At 28.4% G+C, this 23,074-nt stretch overlaps 1 protein-coding gene across 4 annotated transcripts in view; it reads right to left on the bottom strand.

Moving 5' to 3' along the window:
• Positions 1-23,074, bottom strand: part of LOC111621066 (aryl hydrocarbon receptor nuclear translocator homolog) — a 152,498-nt gene that overhangs the window by 37,355 nt on the left and 92,069 nt on the right. For all 4 annotated transcript variants that reach the window (XM_023363120.1, XM_023363122.1, XM_023363118.1 and 1 more), the window contains 3 exons: positions 20,542-20,699; positions 5,249-5,328; positions 5,058-5,150 (listed from right to left, as the gene is read on the bottom strand). In XM_023363120.1, coding sequence (XP_023218888.1) covers positions 5,058-5,150; positions 5,249-5,328; positions 20,542-20,699 — 331 coding nt within the window. The remainder of the gene's footprint in view (positions 1-5,057; positions 5,151-5,248; positions 5,329-20,541; positions 20,700-23,074) is intronic.

Below are 23,074 nucleotides of genomic sequence, written 5' to 3'. Positions count from 1 at the left end.
ATCTCCAGATGTCAACTGCTTGGTAAATACATATAATATAAATGAATCATCCACTGATAACAGAAGTTAGTAAATATTTAATTGACTTTATTTGTAATTTTTTTATATATCATATTAAATTGTTTTTTGTACATGTTAATATGTGCAATATACATAACTAGAAGATATTTATACACTCATATAAATATTTGAATTTTTGTATACATCTTACTAATATTAGTAAGATGTATACAAAAATTCAAATAATTACAAAAATATTCCTTAAATAAAAAAGATTTACACACAAATAAAATATAAAAATAAAGATAAAATGATTCAACAGGATTTTAATACTGATCATAGGCCCACTAAGCTAAAGTTTATACTAGGTGAGGTATCAGCTTTATTAATCTATGTATAAAGTTTGTTCATTCTTTTGGAGAAGTTTCTTATTGTAGATCCTATATAGTAAAAAGTTTTTGCTGTAAGTAGTTTGATCATATATATCCCTGCTTTGTCTTTATTGAACTGCAATTTGAAAAAACTGTAGACCTATAAATTCCCACTGTCATCTGTTTTTCCTTAATCATGAGAATGGAGTTGGTTAAATGATTATATAGTTAATCAGGGCCTCCTTTGGGGCAGGAGGCCCTGATTAACTATATATGAACTTCCAACACAAACCAGAAGTCACATTATTTCAATTTAAACTTTTCCCTTGAAAGTAGTTAATAGATGACTGACACTACTCCATTGCTAATGGAAAAGTATGATGTACAGGTGCAAGACACTACAGTACTAATTTGAGGTGACGAGCATATATTTTAAATTAAATAAATTAAAAATTGCAGCCTAGTATTGTGACTATGTCACAATAATTAACTGCTCATTCCATGTGCATTCTTATCATATCTTAATATTTGCATACAGATGGCATAAGTTTCACCACCAATTGTAGTGTATTTTTTTTGCATACCACCAAAACAACTTATGCAAAAAGCAAACCATGATTCTTAATTATTGTATCCACTGCATCTGAAATGGGTGGGCATTAGAGGCAGTCCAGATTACTGAGGAGATAATCAAGTTGACCAGCTTTTCCTGAAATCCATGCATAGACACTATGTTTCTTATAAATAATAATTCATTATCACAGTCTTTATTTAGCATTTAACATGTAACGATTCTTTTAATCAGTGAGCGTAACAATGCTATTTTGTATGATACCATGCCACATGATTTCCAATGTATGTAGGATTTCAATTAAGTACTCTTTTGAAGTACTTCTGCATACTCCTTTTGATGTTTGTAAACAGTAATTTCCAAGTAGTTTATCACTATTCAAGACATCTGTTTTATTATCCATGTTATTAATTTTCCCCTAAGGTCAAGCATTTAAATACATGTTAAAACAAAATGGTCAAATTGACTTCTACTGTTATCCATTTTGTTAATTTTTTATTTTCATGTAGCAGATAACTAGATAAGATGACAAAATAGACATTAAGTCTGTTTTGTCATCTATCTACTAATTAACATTTGCTTTGTTATCCATTTTGGTACTTTTCTTCTTTCTTTCATCACTTTATTATTTTTTTTTTTGAAAATACCAGCTTTCATTAAATCCCCAAAAGAAAATCCTTTTCCCAAGAGTCCATACTGGAGAGAACAAATAAATAAGCCCCATGTTCCTGTAAATACTAAAACCTGCATTGCACATGCCATTCACTTTTGTTTCATGTGGTGTGTGCAACAGTCACAATCTTGTTGTGTTGCTTAGGGATAACAAAACAGAAAAGTGTCAAGTTTTTATACACATAAATTAACTAAACACATTTTGAATTATTAAATAAACATATAAAGATATTTACAATTTAGTAATGTTACAGACAAATCAATAAATTTGTATTTGTAACACTAATACAGAATTTCCTCACATTTACTTACTAATTCTTATTATGACATACTCACAACTGTGAATTAAAGGATGAAACAATAATTAATGCAAAACTTTATATTTTACAATGCATTTCATTTTTGTATTTACACGACAATTCAAAATCTTTTATTTTTTTGTTATGGCTAGATAATGGCACATAATATGTAATCCATATAAGAATGCCAAGTGAAAACAGGAAATGTTATTGGCTAATTACAACACTATATATGAATTGTTTATCTTGAAATTTCTATGAAATGCCAAACAAACAAACAAACTCATTAGAGTAAAATTCTACTCATAGGTTAAAAAAGGGCAAAAGTGGATTAAATGTTGCTCTACTTTTTAGTAAAGTATAAAAATATAATTCTGTGGTTTTTGTTTAATATTTTGTAAAAGTAAATTAATACATTGATGAACGAGATTTTGTTTTATTTAAAAAAGATTCCATAATCTTTGCATTTCTCTATACACGAAGTCCCTGACTTTCGGATTTAACAAATTCCTAAAAATGTGTATACAGTTGTATTTAATAAAGGGAGTTCCATTCCTACATAACTAAAAGAAAAAATTACAAAATTCTCTGATTAAGATAGAAAGGTTTTACTTTTTTTACAGGAAATATTTTACAATGCATAAAAAACATTAAAACAAACACCATAGATTAACAGAAAACAGGCAATAAAAAATTAATTTTTAAAAATAATTTTGCTGTTACTGAAACAAAGTGACAAAAAAAACTATTGCATAATAGCTCAAAATTTTTATAAACTAGATGAAAATGTATGAAGATTTAAATCTGCCACACAAAAAGTAATAGAGATAAAAGTATTATGTACAAAAGAGCAAGTTGTCTAAAAGTCAAGGACTGCTTATAACTGCTTTAACTGCCTATGCAATAAAAACAACATTTATGTCAAATTTTTCTTGCAGTAAAATTAATTAATTTAAACCTAATCACTTTTTAGACTGATTTGTCAAAAACAGTATTTTTTCAATAAAAATTTAAATCAGACATTTCATAAGTTTGATCATTCATAAAGTTGGTTCAATAATTAAAATAGATGATATCTTGCAACCAGCAGAAAAACAATTTATAGATGGAACTTTTAGCAAGAAGTCAGATTTAAATTCTTGCATGTATTATCTTGTGTTTATTGCATTTATCAATATAGTACATCACATGCAATACTAAACAGTTATGTTCTATCATATAGTGACAATATTTTGAAGTATCTTGAAAACAAAGATGTCTGTATAGCATCATGTGATATAATTCTAGAACAGGATTGATTAGATGCAAACCTAAGCATGTAACGACATTACAAAAGTTAAATCTTTTTCAGCTATGAACACGATGCCTTATGAAACATCAGTACAATGTCTAAACTGATATCATTTTAATAACCCACCATCAACTGCAATAAATCATCGGGCTATAATTTGGCAATAATAATAATAAATTACAAAAAAATGCGTTATTGCAATGTATTGGGTTTAGTAAAGTTGTTTATATTAATATCATTTTGCTGTATAGAACTGTTGAAAGATGTTACACATAAGAACTTAAATCTGGCTTAATACAGAAATATAAATTTTATCACAGTTTGTTTAATTTCTGTAAAAGTAAAGTAATTTATTAATAATTTTGCAATTTTTTTAAACTGACTAAATCAGTGGTAACTAACAGGATAACTCTTTTCACTCCTTTGGTTTCTGGAAAATGGAAGATAATTTCAATTTTGATAGACAACATATAGAGGCACAGAAGAGTGATTTATAGATGCATATTACATTAAAATAATAAGATATATAATTTTAAATGTAAAGCCTTATTTGTCAAGCTTTTTCAATATTATCCTTTCATCACAAACTAAACAGAAAAGTAACATGGAAAATGTAAATTTTTCTACAATTATAAATAATTAAAATCAATTTTTAAAAATTATAGATAATAAATTTATTTATTTGAATAAATTTTTAATACTCTAAACATTTGAAATTATTAATTATAATATTTTGTTGAATTGAAGATAAGATGAATGTAGCAAAAATGTGTTAATTATTTACTTCATGCAAAATCAAAACTTTTTTTAACTTTACATAATTTACATGTAACAATAATTAATTTAAACAAAAATGTAGAAAATTAGTTAAAAATTGAAAATCTTACAATTTGAAAACATTTTCATCACAAAAAATAAATTTATTATTACAGTAGCTAAAGAAAAGATAATGATTGATCTGAAATGACTTTTGTTTAACAAACATAAACAAGAAGAATGTCTTGCATAAAGACTCACTTATTTAGCAAAAGAGAAAGAACAAGAAGAAGAAAACTGGTTTAGTAAGAAAAGGAATGCATATAAGTTGCCTATCTCCAGTTAAAGAAATAAAAATTGCCTATTGTTCTGTTACTTAATTTTTAAGTGTTAGTTGATCATTTTGCAGTTAATTTTCATCATTAATAGTGTTGATTAACTTTATGAATAGTGCTGCTTTTCAAGAATTTTTTTTCTTACTTTAATTAAACTATCTTGTGAGCCATTTTCATCAAAGTAGTATCTGAATTTTATGTAAACATTATTATCTAAAACTATTTACAGAGAGATGATATTGGTAGATTATACTTAAATTAAATATGTACTATTTTATTTTAAAATAAATATTAACATTAGTTGATATCATAACTTATTTAACTTCTTCAATTTCTTAGTAAATATTACTTCTTTCTGTGTAATTACCATGGCAACTTCAATGTATCTATTATAACCTGATAAATTATATTTGCTAATAATGTCTTTATATATATATATGATTAACAAATAATTCAGCTTTTTTGTCTGTCTATAAAACTTAATAAAAGTTTTACAAGTTTTGTTAATTAAAACAACAGTTTTAATAAATCATGATGATATCAATAGCATAATTTTGAAAATATTTATCAAGATATAATTTTAAATAATATAAATTATTATTTTACTAAATATTAATAACTATATTTAGAAAGATAACAAAATTAAAAATATGTGGATAATTTTTATTTATTACAATTTGTAAAATGATTAGAGAAAAAAAAATGTAAACAATGTTTATATAAATCATCAATATACTGAATTAAAAGCAGTACAATTTTTACCTGGGCTTGGTTAAGTACTGGTGTAACTGAATCAGAAACATAAATAATTCTGCCAGTATCACAAGCAACAACAAATAAAAATCCATCTGCAGCCTGAAAAAATAAAGCAATTACTACCATTGTCATCTCTGAAAAACAAAATTTTAATAATTTACTTTAATCATAATTTTTAGAATAAATAATATATATACTTCTAAAATAAGATGCTTGAGTTCCTGGTCAGTAAGAAAAGATGGCTTGTATGTCCCATCACTGCTCGTATTTCCAGTTCCTATATTGTAAATGAAAACATATATTTTGAATTATTAAAATGATAAATCAAAATTTACATATTTTAATACATTTAGAAGTATTGTTTAAAATATTTATTAATGATTAGTTTATACAACTAATAAAATTGTATGAGCTACAAAAAATTCTAAATTATAATATATAAATGCTCTTATTTGAAAATTATAGGTATAACTTACTATTATTATAATACAGATAACAATTAATTATTTCACTTAAAAACAAATGTTTTATTTATAATACAGGCCTATTCTCTATTAAAATATGTTAATGTGAAACAGATTATGTAGTTATTTTTACTATATCAAATTAAATTAAATTACCATAATTTGTAGATAACTTGCAGTTATCTATCCATTTTAACATGCAATTATGACTCCTCAAACAACTTTTCCTTTGTCTAAACATCCCAAGAGCATTTTTGAAAGATTTGAAAAATCCTTTGCACATGACAGACCTATTCATACATTATAACAAATTTTCCTAAAACCACCAAAAGCACTTACATGTTTATTTAACCTTTAGTTCTCTCTTGATCATTTTCTGTATATCAATTCATCTTTTAATCGATATTAAATAAATACTGCTACTTGAACTTGTGCCTTAAAGTTTATAAAATTTCTGGTAATTTTCTTATCTATAAACAATGACTTTAGAAAACTATTTAAAAATTNAAGAAAAAAAAAAAAAAAAAAAAAAAAAAGAAAGAACAAAATGCATGATAAAATATCTCTAAAATGCACACTGACAGGGGTTGAAGGTGCAGGGTAATTGGTATTTTGGGTTATGCAAAGATTTTACAGTAGAGCATCAATTATTCAAATCAATTGGGAACTGGGGTTGTTCGGAAAATCAATTTTTCAGATAACCGATTATCTACAAAAAATATATTAACCTACCCCATATTGAAATTCGTTCAAATCCTGGCATGGCCTTTTAATTTAATTAAGTACCCTCTCATGGTCGCGCCAGGGCTGCCAGCTAAAACACGCAAACCAACAAAAATAATATTGGAGTAGCCCACGACATAGACAAAGATTGCAGCACCACAGCACTAGCTGAAATTTAAATTTGCTGACTGAAAAGTTTTTAGTTAATTGATGTTTCGGTTGATCGACATTCAGATAATCTACTATATTTGCATTCTAACAATTTCTTATGAAATATATATAGATGCAGGTTATTCACAAACTTATAGTAATTTGTTTTGATAAATTATCAGATTATCAAATAAAAGAGAGAGAAGAAAATCAAAACTTTATAATATTAATATTTTTGTAGCCTAATCAGCATATGAAAGTAGAAAATGTTTTGACAAGAATCATGTGATAGACTTAAGATGAAACACTGCACTTTATAAGACTATCTTTAAATAGATAGTACAAGTCGAGAATTAAAATAAATTAAGTGAAAATTTAGATCACATAGAAAAATAATTATCCTAGAGATTATCAATTAAGTTTAACTACTGACTAGCAAATGTTTTTCTTAAACAACTTATAATTTGGTTTAAACTTTGCTAATAAAGAAAAACTAAATAAAATTTCTTCAATTACTATGCACGTGTGCTTATCTAATATTAAATACTGAAATGAAATTAGCTACTGAATTAATAGTTTCATATTTTAAATATAATAGAATATAAAGTGACAATTTTACAAATTTAATGCTGGATAAAAATATTTTGTTATCTAATGAGAAGCACAATTAATTAATTTAGAAAAATCTGAAAAGAATTACTTAAAGTAATATTTAAAATTCAAATTCTTTCAGTATCAAAATATTTATCAATTATATCATTTGAATTAAAAAAAATTAATTAATTTAAATTTAGAATAATTTTAAATATAACAATTAAACAGTTATTTGATCCTAGTTAACAAAATTAACAGTTATCAGCAGATCCTCAACAAATTATTTACTTACACAAACACATGAATAAAAAACATCCAATAATATTAAATTGGACATGGAAAAGAAAATTTATTCGTATAATTAATACTTGATATTAAATATAGTATGTATAATAAAAAGACTGCCCCCTTTTTTGCCATCTCTCTTACTATTATCTATAGAAGAAAAAAGGAAGATTTTAGTTGATCATCACGTTTATTTTTTTATTAATTTTATCTTCAATTCAGCACCTTTAATTTTATTGCAATGCAATGGTTTACATGTACAGTAAGTCCTCACTTACCATAATTTTGTTGTAATGTTATTGAGGAAAGATACAAGTATATTTGTAACCATTTACAATTACTGTTTTTGAATTTTCTTTGTAAACAATAAAATTGATTCTATGAGGTTAAAAATAAATGCCGGAGATCACAAATACAATCCAATTAAAATAGATCTTGTCGTATTATTTATCAGTTTCCAAGAACCTGTTAATATTTAGTAAGATTTTGCTGTATTTGCAATAACAAATATATATGTATTTTGAAATTTTTTTTTTTTTTTTTATTATTTATTCCAAACATATTTTTATCTCATTTTTATATTTTGAGGTAACTATATAATAAATGTTTTTTTTACAGTTCTGGTACTGGTACTTATATAATGAACCAGCAATATAAATATATGCTAGTTCATAAAATAATGAAGTATGCTTTTTTCACTTAATGTGAACTTTCTTCGTCTAAAATAGCACATATAGTACAGAAAATTTTTGAAAAATGTAATATTTAGGGAGATCTAATACAGCTTTATCCTACTGGTTAGAATCCTTCCTTGCTCTCATCATGCCTCCAGCCAGCAAACTTTTCCTTAAATCTTAGTTTATTAATTGTGTTAAGTTTATTTGTTTTTCTAATTTGTTTTTCATTGTAATAAATTTAAGACACTGACTGAATAAATGTGTTCTTGAGTTAGCACAGTTTAATTATAAACAATATGAGAATATAAAATTGACAGGTATTTGTAAGCAGAATAAACTAAGATGAAAAATTATGTCCAAATCAACTAAAAATGTAAGCCTGTATTTGTGTATGCTTCTTAATATAAACCTTAGTATAAAAAAAATATCAACATATTTTGTCTGGGATAATGAAATGACTTAATTTAGTTTTAAATAAATGAAATTAAAATTAATTAATTAATTAATTATCAAAACTAAAAAAGTAACAAATTACTTTGTTTAAATGGATAAATCTATTTAGTATTATGCATGTATTAATACTAATGTTATTACAAATGTTAAATTCAATGCAAATAAGTGTTATATTGAGAAAAATAGAATATTATAAGAATTTTTAAAATTTAAAAAAGTATTTCTGAAGTATTGATTCCAACTTCAGAATATTTAAGCAAAAAGGAATCAAGTAGATAAAAAAAAAAAAACTTTTGCCCATAATTATATAACTTATAAAAAAAGAGTAAACTCTTTAAAATTTTTGTATATAAATAAAACTAATTTGATTCTATTAGCTATTCATACTTTCATAGTATTTTTATGGAAGAGAAGTACAAAAAAAATTCTGAAGAAAATTCTTTTGGAATGCTCTTTATCAATTCAAAATATCAATAAATTATTTATTAATAGTAAAAACTTTTCTACTTATTCAGCAATTGAAATTGAGAAATAAGAATTATATATAAAGTTACATATCTTTTCAGTACTTCTTTATAGTTCTAATAAATGTTTTCGGCTTGATTTACAGGTCTTCTTTAGGTTAGAAGCAATTCTAATTGGAATGAGTTACATTGTGTTCAAAAATGGAACAATTCAAAGTTTCTTCGAGGTTATTTAAATTTCTTATGTTGTAACTTAAGATTTATAAATAATTCTATTTCAAAAAGAAGAAAAAACAATTGCAATAATTTCTAACCTAAAGAAGGCCTGTAAATCAAGCCAAAAGCATTCATCAGAACTATAAAGAAGTGCTTGAAACATATGAAAAGGTGTATTTTTTTAATATATAATTTAGAAAAATTCCAAAAATGAAAAAATTATTTTGAAAGTGTTTATCTTATAATAAAGGAACATAATTTTATTAATTACATTTGGCGTTATTTACAATTTTTAAATGTTAAAATATGTTGTGTTTTTCGAGCTTCTAATTAAACATTGTATTTTCTTGATTTTTTTTATTTATTAAAAACTTGCATATAATAAATTCCATTCATCAATTTTAATTAAAACAATAATTATTGATACAACAGCATTTTTCTCTAATAAAAACAATCATACATACTTCTTGTATTTTTAATTTTATATAGACGCAATAATTTTAATTACAAGAAATTCTAACTTATTCCAAGAAAGTGTAACTTCATTACACAGAATATATAAATATTTTACAGCCTTAGTAAATAACCCAAATTGACGTGACATAGTATTATAAGTTTATTACTGTATACTGTAATTTTTTATGTTACTTATTAAAAACTTTTTTGATTATTTCAAACTTATGTTACTAACAACGAAAGTAATTTCTGATGTTACCTGCATCAGGAATTACTTTCTATTATGATTAATAAAAAGAACTTGAATATTTAAATACAGGAAATCCAAATACCATGTTTTTATTATAATTTGTAAGGATTTAATGATTATTTAATTACATTCAGTCTTTCAAAAAGAAGAAAAAACAAAAAATACTTATGAGCTTTTTAAATGTTTGCTCATTATTCTTAAGTAATCTTTATTTTTTTATTATTAAAGAAATTTAACTCTCCTTTTACATACAAAATTAAAAAAAAGCCTTTTATCACAAACTGTAAACAAATGCATCCAAAATAAAGTTTATTATAGAGACTAAAAACTCTATTTTCCATAAAAAACTGTATTGAAATGAACAAATCTTGTAAAGTAGAACAATTAGTACCATTATTTTAAGAACAATGGCTAATTTTGGTTGTAGTAATTCATCTTTCTACATAGCAAGAAGCACTTATAGTGTCATTTTTATTTATTGCATTTTCATCTTAGTATGAGAAAGTTATCTTTAAAATAACCAAACACCTTAGTATTTCCAGCAACAAAGTATTTAATAAAAATAATAATGTTTTCAACTATTTTTAATAGTCTTCTTCGGTTACTTTAAAACAAAAATGAACATAAAATAGAACGCAAGCAATACAACAATTTAAAAATTTGAAAATAATTACAACAAAACAAAATAAAATAAAATAAAAGTAAAAACAAAATTAAATTAAAATAAAGTATTAAGAAAATTAATCGTTGTGGTAAAAAGATTTCCATGCAAAGGATAGACTTTCTGTGTCTCTATGGTTGATGCATCCTTTGTCAATATGGGTCTTGTAAATTTCAAGTTTTTCAATATGTTTAAGAACTCCTAATTATGGAAGCTTTGTCCCAATGAACATTAATATCTTGTTTAACGAAGGCTGCAAGGATAGTACTGTTCAAGTTTTTAGTAATGGAATATTTATGCTCTTTAAGTTTCTGTTTTAAAAGTCTCATAGTGGCACCAACGTAAACCAGATCTGAATTAAAACATTGGTCACTTAAAGGAATAGAATACACTCCTGTACTATTGTTATGGTTTCCTTTCTTCTTATCATTTCGTAAAATTCTTTAAATCATAGGATTATGATGATAAATAATTCTTAAATTATTCTTGCAAGATAATTTTTTAATCATTGAGTGTAAAAAAGGTACATAATTGAGAACTACTCTTCGTCCTTGGTTCTTAGTTGTAGGTTGCTTATTTGTTTGATTAAAATATTTAGCAATATTTATTTATTTATTTATTTTTCAAAAGACACTGTGGCCAGGTTGGCCTTTTACAAGCATCTTAACAGTTAATCAAAACAAACAAACAAAAATCAGGACGCGAGCTGAGAAAGAAAAATTAATTAACAACAAATAACGTTGAGTCTTAACCTTTTTTCCATTTTTTTACATTTTTTCTGAAGATTTCATAACTCGATATATTACGTAAATCGTCGCCTAGACTGTTCCAATAGAAGATTAATTGAAAGATCGGTGCAGATCTCCCCATCTCCAGTTTAACAATTGGAAGACTATAGTCACGAATTATACGAGTATCACGTGTTGATCTACGACATTCACTTATACCAATTCCGAGAAAGCTATTTTCTTTTTTTCCGTTTATATATTTGAAGCTCTCCAATAGAATCTGTTTCTTGTAAATATCACTAATCTTGTCAATATTTTCGGTGCGGTAGAGTTCGGATACTGATTCCATAAAGTTTAAATTATAAATTGAACGCAAGTAACGATTTTGTGCTATCTGAAGTTTGTTAACTGCGTACAGAGATGCGGTTCCCCATACAGCGATACCGTATCTTATTCTAGANAATGTTTTATTTATAATACAGGCCTATTCTCTATTAAAATATGTTAATATGAAACAGATTATGTAGTTACTTTTACTATATCAAATTAAATTAAATTACCATAATTTGTAGATAACTTGCAGTTATCTATCCATTTTAACATGCAATTATGACTCCTCAAACAACTTTTCCTTTGTCTAAACATCCCAAGAGCATTTTTGAAAGATTTGAAAAATCCTTTGCACATGACAGACCTATTCATACATTATAACAAATTTTCCTAAAACCACCAAAAGCACTTACATGTTTATTTAACCTTTAGTTCTCTCTTGATCATTTTCTGTATATCAATTCATCTTTTAATCGATATTAAATAAATACTGCTACTTGAACTTGTGCCTTAAAGTTTATAAAATTTCTGGTAATTTTCTTATCTCTAAACAATGACTTTAGAAAACTATTTAAAAATTGTTGATTTTATTGTATGTTAGTTCTCTACAAGAAATAAGAATGAAGCAATTGACTTTCAACCCATGTCATTGAATATTATCGACATTAACATTTTTTCTATTTAATTTTTTCAAGAATATTTTAGCATTTATCATCATCATCATCATTATTATTATAATTACAATTACATTTAGACTCAATTAAATCAAGCCCACCAGTGGCAAAGCGGTCTTTGTACCATGTGTATGTTTCTGTGTTGTTTGTGTGCTTACCATAGAATGACTGAATCTATGAGTATTATTATTATTATTATTATTATTATATGTTTGTCAACAGATAGCTTAATAAAAAATGTCTGTTTTCTTNAAGAAAAAAAAAAAAAAAAAAAAAAAAAAGAAAGAACAAAATGCATGATAAAATATCTCTAAAATGCACACTGACAGGGGTTGAAGGTGCAGGGTAATTGGTATTTTGGGTTATGCAAAGATTTTACAGTAGAGCATCAATTATTCAAATCAATTGGGAACTGGGGTTGTTCGGAAAATCAATTTTTCAGATAACCGATTATCTACAAAAAATATATTAACCTACCCCATATTGAAATTCGTTCAAATCCTGGCATGGCCTTTTAATTTAATTAAGTACCCTCTCATGGTCGCGCCAGGGCTGCCAGCTAAAACACGCAAACCAACAAAAATAATATTGGAGTAGCCCACGACATAGACAAAGATTGCAGCACCACAGCACTAGCTGAAATTTAAATTTGCTGACTGAAAAGTTTTTAGTTAATTGATGTTTCGGTTGATCGACATTCAGATAATCTACTATATTTGCATTCTAACAATTTCTTATGAAATATATATAGATGCAGGTTATTCACAAACTTATAGTAATTTGTTTTGATAAATTATCAGATTATCAAATAAAAGAGAGAGAAGAAAATCAAAACTTTATAATATTAATATTTTTGTAGCCTAATCAGCATATGAAAGTAGAAAATGTTTTGACAAGAATCATGTGATAGACTTAAGATGAAACACTGCACTTTATAAGACTATCTTTAAATAGATAGTACAAGTCGAGAATTAAAATAAATTAAGTGAAAATTTAGATCACATAGAAAAATAATTATCCTAGAGATTATCAATTAAGTTTAACTACTGACTAGCAAATGTTTTTCTTAAACAACTTATAATTTGGTTTAAACTTTGCTAATAAAGAAAAACTAAATAAAATTTCTTCAATTNTTGTGCTTGCAAAAAGAACAAGCGCTCAAACGACGATTCGCCATAGCTCCACGCCTCCTCTACTCTCGCACACATCACGCTCTACTCTCGGCATTAATTTCACTTATATGATATCCTTGTTGTACAGCTATTGTACATATGTAATTTAATTCTCTATGTGTGTCAAACATACTCATACAGTGGGTATAGGCCTGCTTTATCCATGATCGAAAGGCTGCATGCTTAAAGTTGCTAGGATCAAAGGAATTCTTTGTTATAATAATAGGTAAATAGCTAGGCTTTCAATAAATATCTGTCCAAATTTCACCATTTTTACAAGTGATGGACAGATCCAGAAAATTAACGTTAATGTCACTTTTTTGTTCCATTCATAAAGTCAAACCATGTGGGTTGTTATTAATTTTGCTAAGGAAACATTGAGTGTTATTAACATTCCTCCAAATGATAAAAACATCATCAATATATCTTGCATATAAAAGTATGTCATTTTTGAAAACAGGCAGTATGTTACTTTCTTATCTGTTGTAATACTAGTTCACATAATAATGGGAATATCGGGCTCCCCATTGGAACCCCTCTTTCTTGTAAATATGTGTTCCCTTCAAATACAAAAAGCAAAGTATAACAAATTAGGTGTGCAAGCTCTAATATGTGTTTGTGATATTTCGTTGCATTATTAATGTTAGAAAAAAGGAAGTCTCTCAGCTCACAAAAACAAGGCGGTCATTTTATAGACGGAAATAAGGATTTAAAATCCATTACGGTCATAAATTCATTGTCTTTGAGGTTAATGTTTCTGAGCTTATCCACCAATTGAACAGAGTTATTAATACCATAGGGGTAATCTTAAATCCTTTAAGAATAATTTATCGTCGTAATCCTATGATTTATAGAATTCTATGAAACGATAAGATGAAAGTAAACCAAAACAATAGTTCAGGAGTATATTCTATTCCTTTAAGTGACCAATGTTTTAATTCAGATCTGGTTTACGTTGGTGCCACTATGAGACTTTTAAAACAGAAACTTAAAGAGCATAAATATTCCATTACTAAAGACTTGAACAGTACTGTCCTTGCAGCCTTCACTAAACAAGATATTAATGTTCATTGAGACAAAGCTTCCATAATTAGGAGTTCTTAAACATATTGAAAAACTTGAAATTTTCAAGACCCATATTGACAAAGGATGCATCAACCATAGAGATACAGAAAGTCTATTCTCCGCATGGAAATCTTTTTACCAGAACGATTATTTTCTCAATACTTTATTTTAATTTAGTTTTATTTTTACTTTTATTTTATTTTATTTTATTTTGTTGTAATTATTTTCAAATATTTAAACTGTTATATTGCTTGCATTCTATTTTACTTTTTGTTTTAAAGTGGCTTAACTGAAGAAGACTATTAAAAATAGTTGAAAACGTTATTATTTTTATTAAATACTTCGTTGCTGGAAATATAAGGTGTTTGGTTATTTTAAGTATTTATATTCCAGTAAGTTATTTGTTTTGTTATCTTTAAATTTATACTGGAGAGTTAAAGATAAATGGATCATCATCTAAATGTTATTCAACTACAATTTTTTTTATTTGAAGTAATATTTAAAGCATTAAGAAAATATATAAAAATTAAGAAAATTATTATTTTTCAAATTCCATAATAGATATTTAAAATAAACTGATAGATGAATTTTGAATTGCTGGAATAAAGGGGGACTAATTGAAAGAAAATGAAATATCTTACTACAGTTAAATGAAATTTTATCTTTTATCATTTTTACTTATGAGTATGTAATATGTTTGGCATAGTACAATAATTTTCAACCGGTGTGCCACAGCATACCAGTGTACCACGAGAGGAACCTAGGTGTGTTGCAAAAATTTTTGAAGATTATTAAATAAACTATTTTGGAAAGAAGCCCAAAGAACAATAAGTGTATGTATCAAAATTAAAACCTCTTTAAATTGATTATACAAGTTTTTCATTGATATAATGAATAAAAGTATACATAATGTAGTAAAAAATATATATTCATAAGCAAAATTATGTGTGCATAACAACAGGTTATTTAATTTAAAATAAAAAAATATTTAAATCAAAAACGTATCTATAATTGTCCATATTTAGTTAAAATTATTTTAACTTATAAATAGGGGAAATTGGGCAGATTTCAAATTATTATGCCACTTTTAAATGAAAATCAAGACTTAATGTTAATTACTTTTCTGATGTAAAAGAAAATTATTAATTTAAATAACTATTATTGTAACCTGTTGCTATTTCAAGGAACAACAACACTGCTTTATTTAATTCACAATAAATATAGATAAAAAGAATTAGGTTAAGTGGCAAGTAATATGGTGATGGAATATTTACAAACACAACTTTAAATCACATGATTTTTTTTCAATGGAAATTTTATTATAGGTTCAAGTGTGCTGTGAGATAAAAAAAATTGAAAAACACTGGCATAGTAAGATGATTTTATCTGAATTGCCTTGTATCTTCTGTAAATAATATGTAATGGCTAACATAATTGTTTTAATTTAATTTAATTTGAAAAATATTTATATTTACTGTTTGACAAAACATTATAATAAAGAATTCAGTTGAATAAATTTTAACAAATAATTGATATGCAAATGGACGTTGATAATGTTGAATGTTGTAACCTCATGGTATTCTTTTAATTAGTGATGCCACGAATAGTGATTTTGCCGAATACCGAAGCCGAATGTTCGGCAAAATATGTGTACATTTTGCGGGTGATATGTTACGACCTGATACATTACAGTGGGTGCGGTAGCGACACTGCGGGCACATTTGTTTTATTTGCGAGTAGATCATATCACAACATGCATTATTTGTTCATTGTTACATCAAATTGCGTTACTAATTATTACTAAAAAATATCACTGTATCACTTTATATGAAAACTGTTCGCCTAGATCGGACGGCAGACCTTTACAAGTGGTGGTCAGCAAACGCAAAACAGTATCCAAGCCTGACAGAATTCGCTAAGATTTATCTATCGTCTCCCAGCAGTAGTGTATATAGTGAGAGGCTATTTTCAGAAGCAGGTATAGTTTATGAGGAAAAGCGCAATCGTTTGCTATCAACAAATGCTGAAAAAATTGTTTTCATTCATTACAACTTACCACTGATAGATTTTAAGTATTAAATGTAATAATTTATGATTAAAATAAATACGTTTTTGAGTAATATGTGCGGTTTTTTTTTCATGATTTGGTATTCGGTATTCGGCCGAATGTTGCGTACTATTCGGCCGAATACCGAATATTAAAAAAAGTAGCCGAATAGGCTGAATACCGAATAGTAGCCGAATATTCGTGGCATCTCTACTTTTAATATGAAAAAATAAAACAACTCTAATTATTTAATAATATTTGCAGTGTATTTGGTTCAACAATATCAATGCAAGTAAATCAGTTAATAAAAAATAACTCATTATTGCTTTCTTGTTAATTTTTAGGTCAGTTATTATTATTATCAAAATATGTTTTCTAAAGTATGGAATATCTAACATTGAAAGAGGGTTAAAAAAAAACACAATAAAAATTAGTGGATACATTCCAAAACCTTCTTGAATCTTCTAATTTATCTTAAATCTTGATGAAAACTTTTGTACCCTTTGTAAAACCACATTTGTATGAATATTTCAAATATAATTGTTATAAAAATAAAATTTCAATCTTCAATAATTGAGAAAGAACCATCAGTGGAAATAACCCACATTTGGATAATTTTGTATGCTGAGAAATAATTATCATCTATCATATTAAAAATTGTTTTTGTTATAATTCATGTCTTTTCATTATGTTATAAAAAAATTTCAAAATAGCAAAAAATGAGAGAGAATCCCTTTTCCTCCTCCGATAATAACTTTTATTAATAATAGAGTGAAGGATTCTATAAATTGAAATTTTAAGCCCCCTGTTGGAGCTCTCTTCAATTGTCCACGCCACATATAGATAACAATGTTGCGAGGAGGACTGAATACCTGTTCTTGAGTTCTGGGAAAAATTTCTGCAAAATAATATATTCTGCACTTAGGCAATCTTCTTTGGCGTCGCGTCGTTACCGAATCACAAAGAAATATGTAATTCAGTAACGACGCGACCCCTTGTATGACGAACGGCTTCTATCCTAACCTAATCCCCCCCACACACACACAATATACACATTATGTAACTTATATAGGCGATATTCTTTGTTTTACGTATACGATACGAAAAACACACAAAGTCATCGACGATACGCAGTCTCGATCGTACTCTCCTCCCCCTCATTTTAGCACTCCCACGGAAACATCTATTAAACCGTCACAAGTGTTATTCACATGAGCAGTTAAGTTACATAACACAAATTTTATACAATTAGATTATAACATTGCTACGCGTCATCTTGCGCGTCTCGAACGTACCAAACTGAAGTACAGTAGAGCGTCGATTATCCGAATCAATTGGGGACTGGAACTGTTCGGATAACCGATTGTGCACGAAAAATAGTTTAACTTATCCGATTTTGAAAATTTTCTCCGTTGCGTGTCGCTTCGCGTTGAATTTTCGTCGATGTTAAGCCTAACGAAGACTATTGTATCGTTAAAAATTATTTTTTTATTTTGTACAAATAAAATAAATATATTGAAAAATATAAAAACAATAAAAAGTTATACTTTAGAAGTTAAGTTAGTATCAAAAACGTAAGATATTTGAGTAGCCCAAGATATAGCCAAAGATTGCAGCGCCACAGCACTAGCGAAAATTTAAATTTGCCGACTGAAATTCTTTCGGATAATCGACGCTCTACTGTATTATGTTGCAGATATTTTCCCTCAAAACTAGAGAATGGGGAGCATTGTTTTCAGTATGTAGTATGACCAATTGCAGTGAAGAGGAGGTCAACATTTCAATTTACAGACTTCGCGAAGATTAAAAACGCGTTGCCACTTCTTACGTCATAACGCGAAAACGGGGAGATCAGCTCCCATGTCTGCATTGTTTTCTACGTTTGTCATAAACAATAGAAGGGGTGAATTGAAGAGTGGGTCGAAATTTCAATTTACAGAATTCTTCATCGGTACCAATTATTTTCGTATTATAAAAATTTCATTATATGTTATGATAACATCATTTAAATAGAAATAATTATATTTTTCAATTGCATATTACATTTTTAAATTGTATACAACGGTCAAATGATAAGGCTGAATTAATCATCGGGTCAGAACTTGGCTAAATAATTTCATAGATACTACGTAATTTGGACTGAGAATAAGCGGTCAAGTCGCCATTTTGTATTAAATTTAATAATTATATTAATTTTTGAATCGATCTTTTCATCCAGAATAATCTAAATTATTTTAAAATAATTTAATCCAAAATTAATATAATTATTAAATTTAATACAAGATACAATGTAATTTGGATTAAAGGTATCTATGAAATTAATTAGTCAAGTTCTAGCCCGATACTTAATCCAGCCTTATTATGCATTTATTGGATATAATATTTACATATTCTTTTCATTTTATTAATTTCAAATTAAAAGATCAGTTTAAATTACAGTAAACTTTTCAAGCAAGTTTCTTCAAAGCGCACAAAAAATTATTATACCAAAAATTATTTATTTAATTTAAAGAGTAAGAGAATTAAGTTACAAAACACAAAATAAAAAAATACTAAAAGCATTCAAAACAAATTATTCCAGTTCAACAACATTTATTCTAGAACTATTGACAAAGCTGTCTGATTGTAATCAGTCAAATGACAGGATAAAAAGTAAACAATAAAAACAATTACATAACAAACATATCTACGACTTTAAAACTATAACAATAATTATTAAAATAGCATCTACTGAAAGAGATTTCATAAAAAAACAACACTGTATATGGTAGAAAGAAAGATTGGTTTAAGGTGTAAAATATAGAGAACTCAGGATTTTTGCTAATCAGAAATTAATGATGTAAATAATTTATATAACAATTGTTTCAAATCAGTAATAAATTGATTAAAGCTATAATCAATAAACTATTCTAGAGGAAATGATTCAAATTATCCTTTCCGTGTTTATTTTACTCCCCTTTATATAGTTGAACTTTGTTGCCTTGGTAACGATGAGAATAGACACAACAAGGAAAAGCATGCTAGAATCGGTTCGCTACGTTAAAGCAAAGGAGAAACATTCGTAGTATTCTTACAACGAATAAATGTTTATTCAAGACATGTCATCGGACTTAGAGATTAACTATTATTTGTTTTAAACTATCGAATGATAAAAGAAAAATTATGTATTTTACAGATAGACAAAAACATGCTTGTTTGTTTACTTTTTTAATGATATAATTCGATAATCCATGTAACCGAAGACAAAAACATGTGTAATGCGAATTTCTCAGCAAATACGAACTAGAAAGATTCTAGAGAACAAAATATCAGACAAAGGAGGGGTCGGTGATGGCGCCAGTGTGCCGTTACACTTAATATATGCAACACGCAACAATTTTTCACCCACCCCCTTTCACTTTACACAAGTGTCGATCGATACTTTCTATACAAAAGGGGCAGGTAAAGTGATTTCCAGGTACTACTTCTCTCAATTAGTTCGTCGTACAATTGGTTATTCCATGTTGAGAATTCGACAATAGTTCCATAAATTGCGAAGCGTGTAATAATTAGTTATAAGGTGCAATGTTACATCATTTTGAATGGGCAAATCAGCGTTTAGCGTGCGAATCCATTGGCGTATTATTTTATTACAAGTGTTAGAAGTAGTAAAAAATATTCAATTTTTACAAGTATAACGGTTAAGCCTTTATTTTTAATGAATTTAATATTAAAAAAGGTACGTTTATAGTGTAGAATAATGTATAAAACATTGGGAATACAGTCATTAAGTTGCTATAGGCTTAATAGATTTCATCAATAATTTGATAGTTTACAAGAAATGTTGTTACGACACGTCGGCGATGTTTGACACGTAATGATATTGCTTCAGTTTGGAATGACAAATGGCATTGCTTTAGGTCTTCCATGAGAGCATCCGTCATTTCTAAATCGGCAATTTTCTCCCCAAAATTTCTACTAAACATTTATTACTATATTTCTCAGCAATCTCGAATTTCGACTAGTTATAGGTCATGTATCAGTAATATAGAAAAAAAACTAATAAAATACACATTATTCTATAAATAATTTGTGTACGAACCTCGTAGACTTTTCATGTGAGCAACGGCCATCCGTAAAATGGTTAATTTATCAGGTTTTCGGGCTAAGGCGCTACAAGTGGGAACCATGTCGGACAGTTCGGTGATATAGGCAGTCATCTTGTTTCTTCTCCTCCTCTCGATTTCGCTATGATTTTCCCTGTAATGACAAAATAACAGCGGTCAATCAACCGACGGTAGGTCGAAAACGTCACGCAAAACGGCCAACGTTTTGCATAGTTATGAAAAATAACTATTACTACCGGGACGAGCCGGTCGATCGAAAAAGTTCCGACGTATCATTTCGGACAGAAAGACGAGACAACGTGCGAAAGAATATGTTCTAACATTACGGAAAGGGACAAGGGGAAGGGGAATAAAAGAAACTTATCGATTTTCCATTTACGCGCGTTAAACCGAGAAAAGACAACTCTAGTTCAAATTGTCGCGTCTATCACGTAGTGTCATGTACTGCAACAATGGCCGAATTTTCATTTCGCAAATGTGCTCCATTTGCTTATATTCTTGCGCGTGTTGGGCAGGATAGCGATAGAAGGCGCGTCTTATGCAGATCACGTCCACCATTTTCTCCCCCTAGTGGAAACAACATTACCGACTACTATAGCAAATGGAAGGGTTGATTGTGTGTGAAATCACAGCATTTTCGGGGAACGCGTTACATTTCCCGTACAATTGTATTGGGAGATCGACCGATCTAATGTTTCTGTAAAATTTTCGTCATACGCCTTTTGCCAGGAAAATATAACAGATGCGGTTTCGTCGTCCCCACGTTAGTAACACAGTCAAAGAAATTGATTAAAGCTGCACTATGCAGAATGCCATCGACCTAGTACAGAGATCGCGTGTGCACACAATCAAGATACCGATAGTTAATACTAGAGCTGTTAGTTTCGCTACTTTCGATCGACCACGCCTAGGCTCGGATGGCAAAGGTCAAAGGCATTCAAACAGCCAAATTACGTTCGATTGGAACCACCGAGTTAAAATGGAAAAAGGAGGAGGGGGAAAAAAGACTAGTTCGGTAGTCGGGAGATTGAATAAAAGATGCACGCGACAATTCCGCGAATCTAGCAGTTGCACACGTCTGCAAACGTGATGGACGAAACAAAAATTAACGTCGCGTTTTTTTTCCCGCGTCGTCAAAGACTAAGCTCAAGAATCAGCGTGTTAAGAGATCTAACGAAATTGGTGGAATTTTTTAATAAAATATTCGAGACGCCAGATACATATCAATTTTTTTTTACCGCTCGAATTTTATTTTACTTTTATATCGATGCGTTTATTTAATCAAACTAAATGCGGACGGGGAAACAGATGTAGCGACAGGCAATTTCTTTTAAGCCGGCCACCGCACTGAGCGAACAAACCTCCAATTAGAGATGAGGCAGAGAGTTGTCGGTTCAATTAGAAGAGCGAGTGGCCAATAAAACGATTAGCTGCATGCAATACGTCCATCAGCTGTGCACCGTAATCAATTCTAGCCACTTTCCGATCAAGTCGCATGATGAATAGCGTAGACTCTACCGCAGCAGCAGCGATGGGAACGGCCGGGTCTGCGTGCGCCTCTTTGCTTCGGTATTGTGTGGTGGCAACACGCAGCTCACCCCCGATCAATTCACTTCGTTATTACAGAAGAATATCCTATACATTTATAAAATTATAATACTGTAGGTAATATATCCGCTTAAGAATCTACCTTTAAATTTCCCCTCAATATTTGGTTTCGCTCCTTTTTTGAGATCGAATGCCGTTTCTCTTTTAAAAACGTTCTTTCGGATATTTTCACCTATTATATATTCGGGGATTGTATACATCTAAATAACAAAGGAAGAAAAACCGAGCCTTATCGCGTTTTATTTCTCTTGCCAACAAAGTGGCTAAGCTACTTTATCCGGGTCCAACGTAATGATTTATGTATGAACGGACGAACGCCAGCTCCAAATAATCTTAAAAGCATCGTTACAATATTTAACAGTGACATACAAGCGGCTATAAGATGTTATTTTTGTAGTTCTGTACAAACCAGCCAACTGTTACTGCTTATAAGTCATTCGCCAAAAAAAATAAATTACGACACGTCGGCGATGTTTGACACGTAATGATATTGCTTCAGTTTGGAATGACAAATGGCATTGCTTTAGGTCTTCCATGAGAGCATCCGTCATTTCTAAATCGGCAATTTTCTCCCCAAAATTTCTACTAAACATTTATTACTATATTTCTCAGCAATCTCGAATTTCGACTAGTTATAGGTCATGTATCAGTAATATAGAAAAAAAACTAATAAAATACACATTATTCTATAAATAATTTGTGTACGAACCTCGTAGACTTTTCATGTGAGCAACGGCCATCCGTAAAATGGTTAATTTATCAGGTTTTCGGGCTAAGGCGCTACAAGTGGGAACCATGTCGGACAGTTCGGTGATATAAGCAGTCATCTTGTTTCTTCTCCTCCTCTCGATTTCGCTATGATTTTCCCTGTAATGACAAAATAACAGCGGTCAATCAACC

The sequence above is a fragment of the Centruroides sculpturatus genome, unplaced genomic scaffold, assembly GCF_000671375.1.
Source record: "Centruroides sculpturatus isolate CEXI.00-Female unplaced genomic scaffold, Cexi_2.0 scaffold228, whole genome shotgun sequence".
NCBI lineage: Eukaryota > Metazoa > Arthropoda > Arachnida > Scorpiones > Buthidae > Centruroides > Centruroides sculpturatus.
This window is presented reverse-complemented; position numbering and strand designations above follow the sequence as displayed.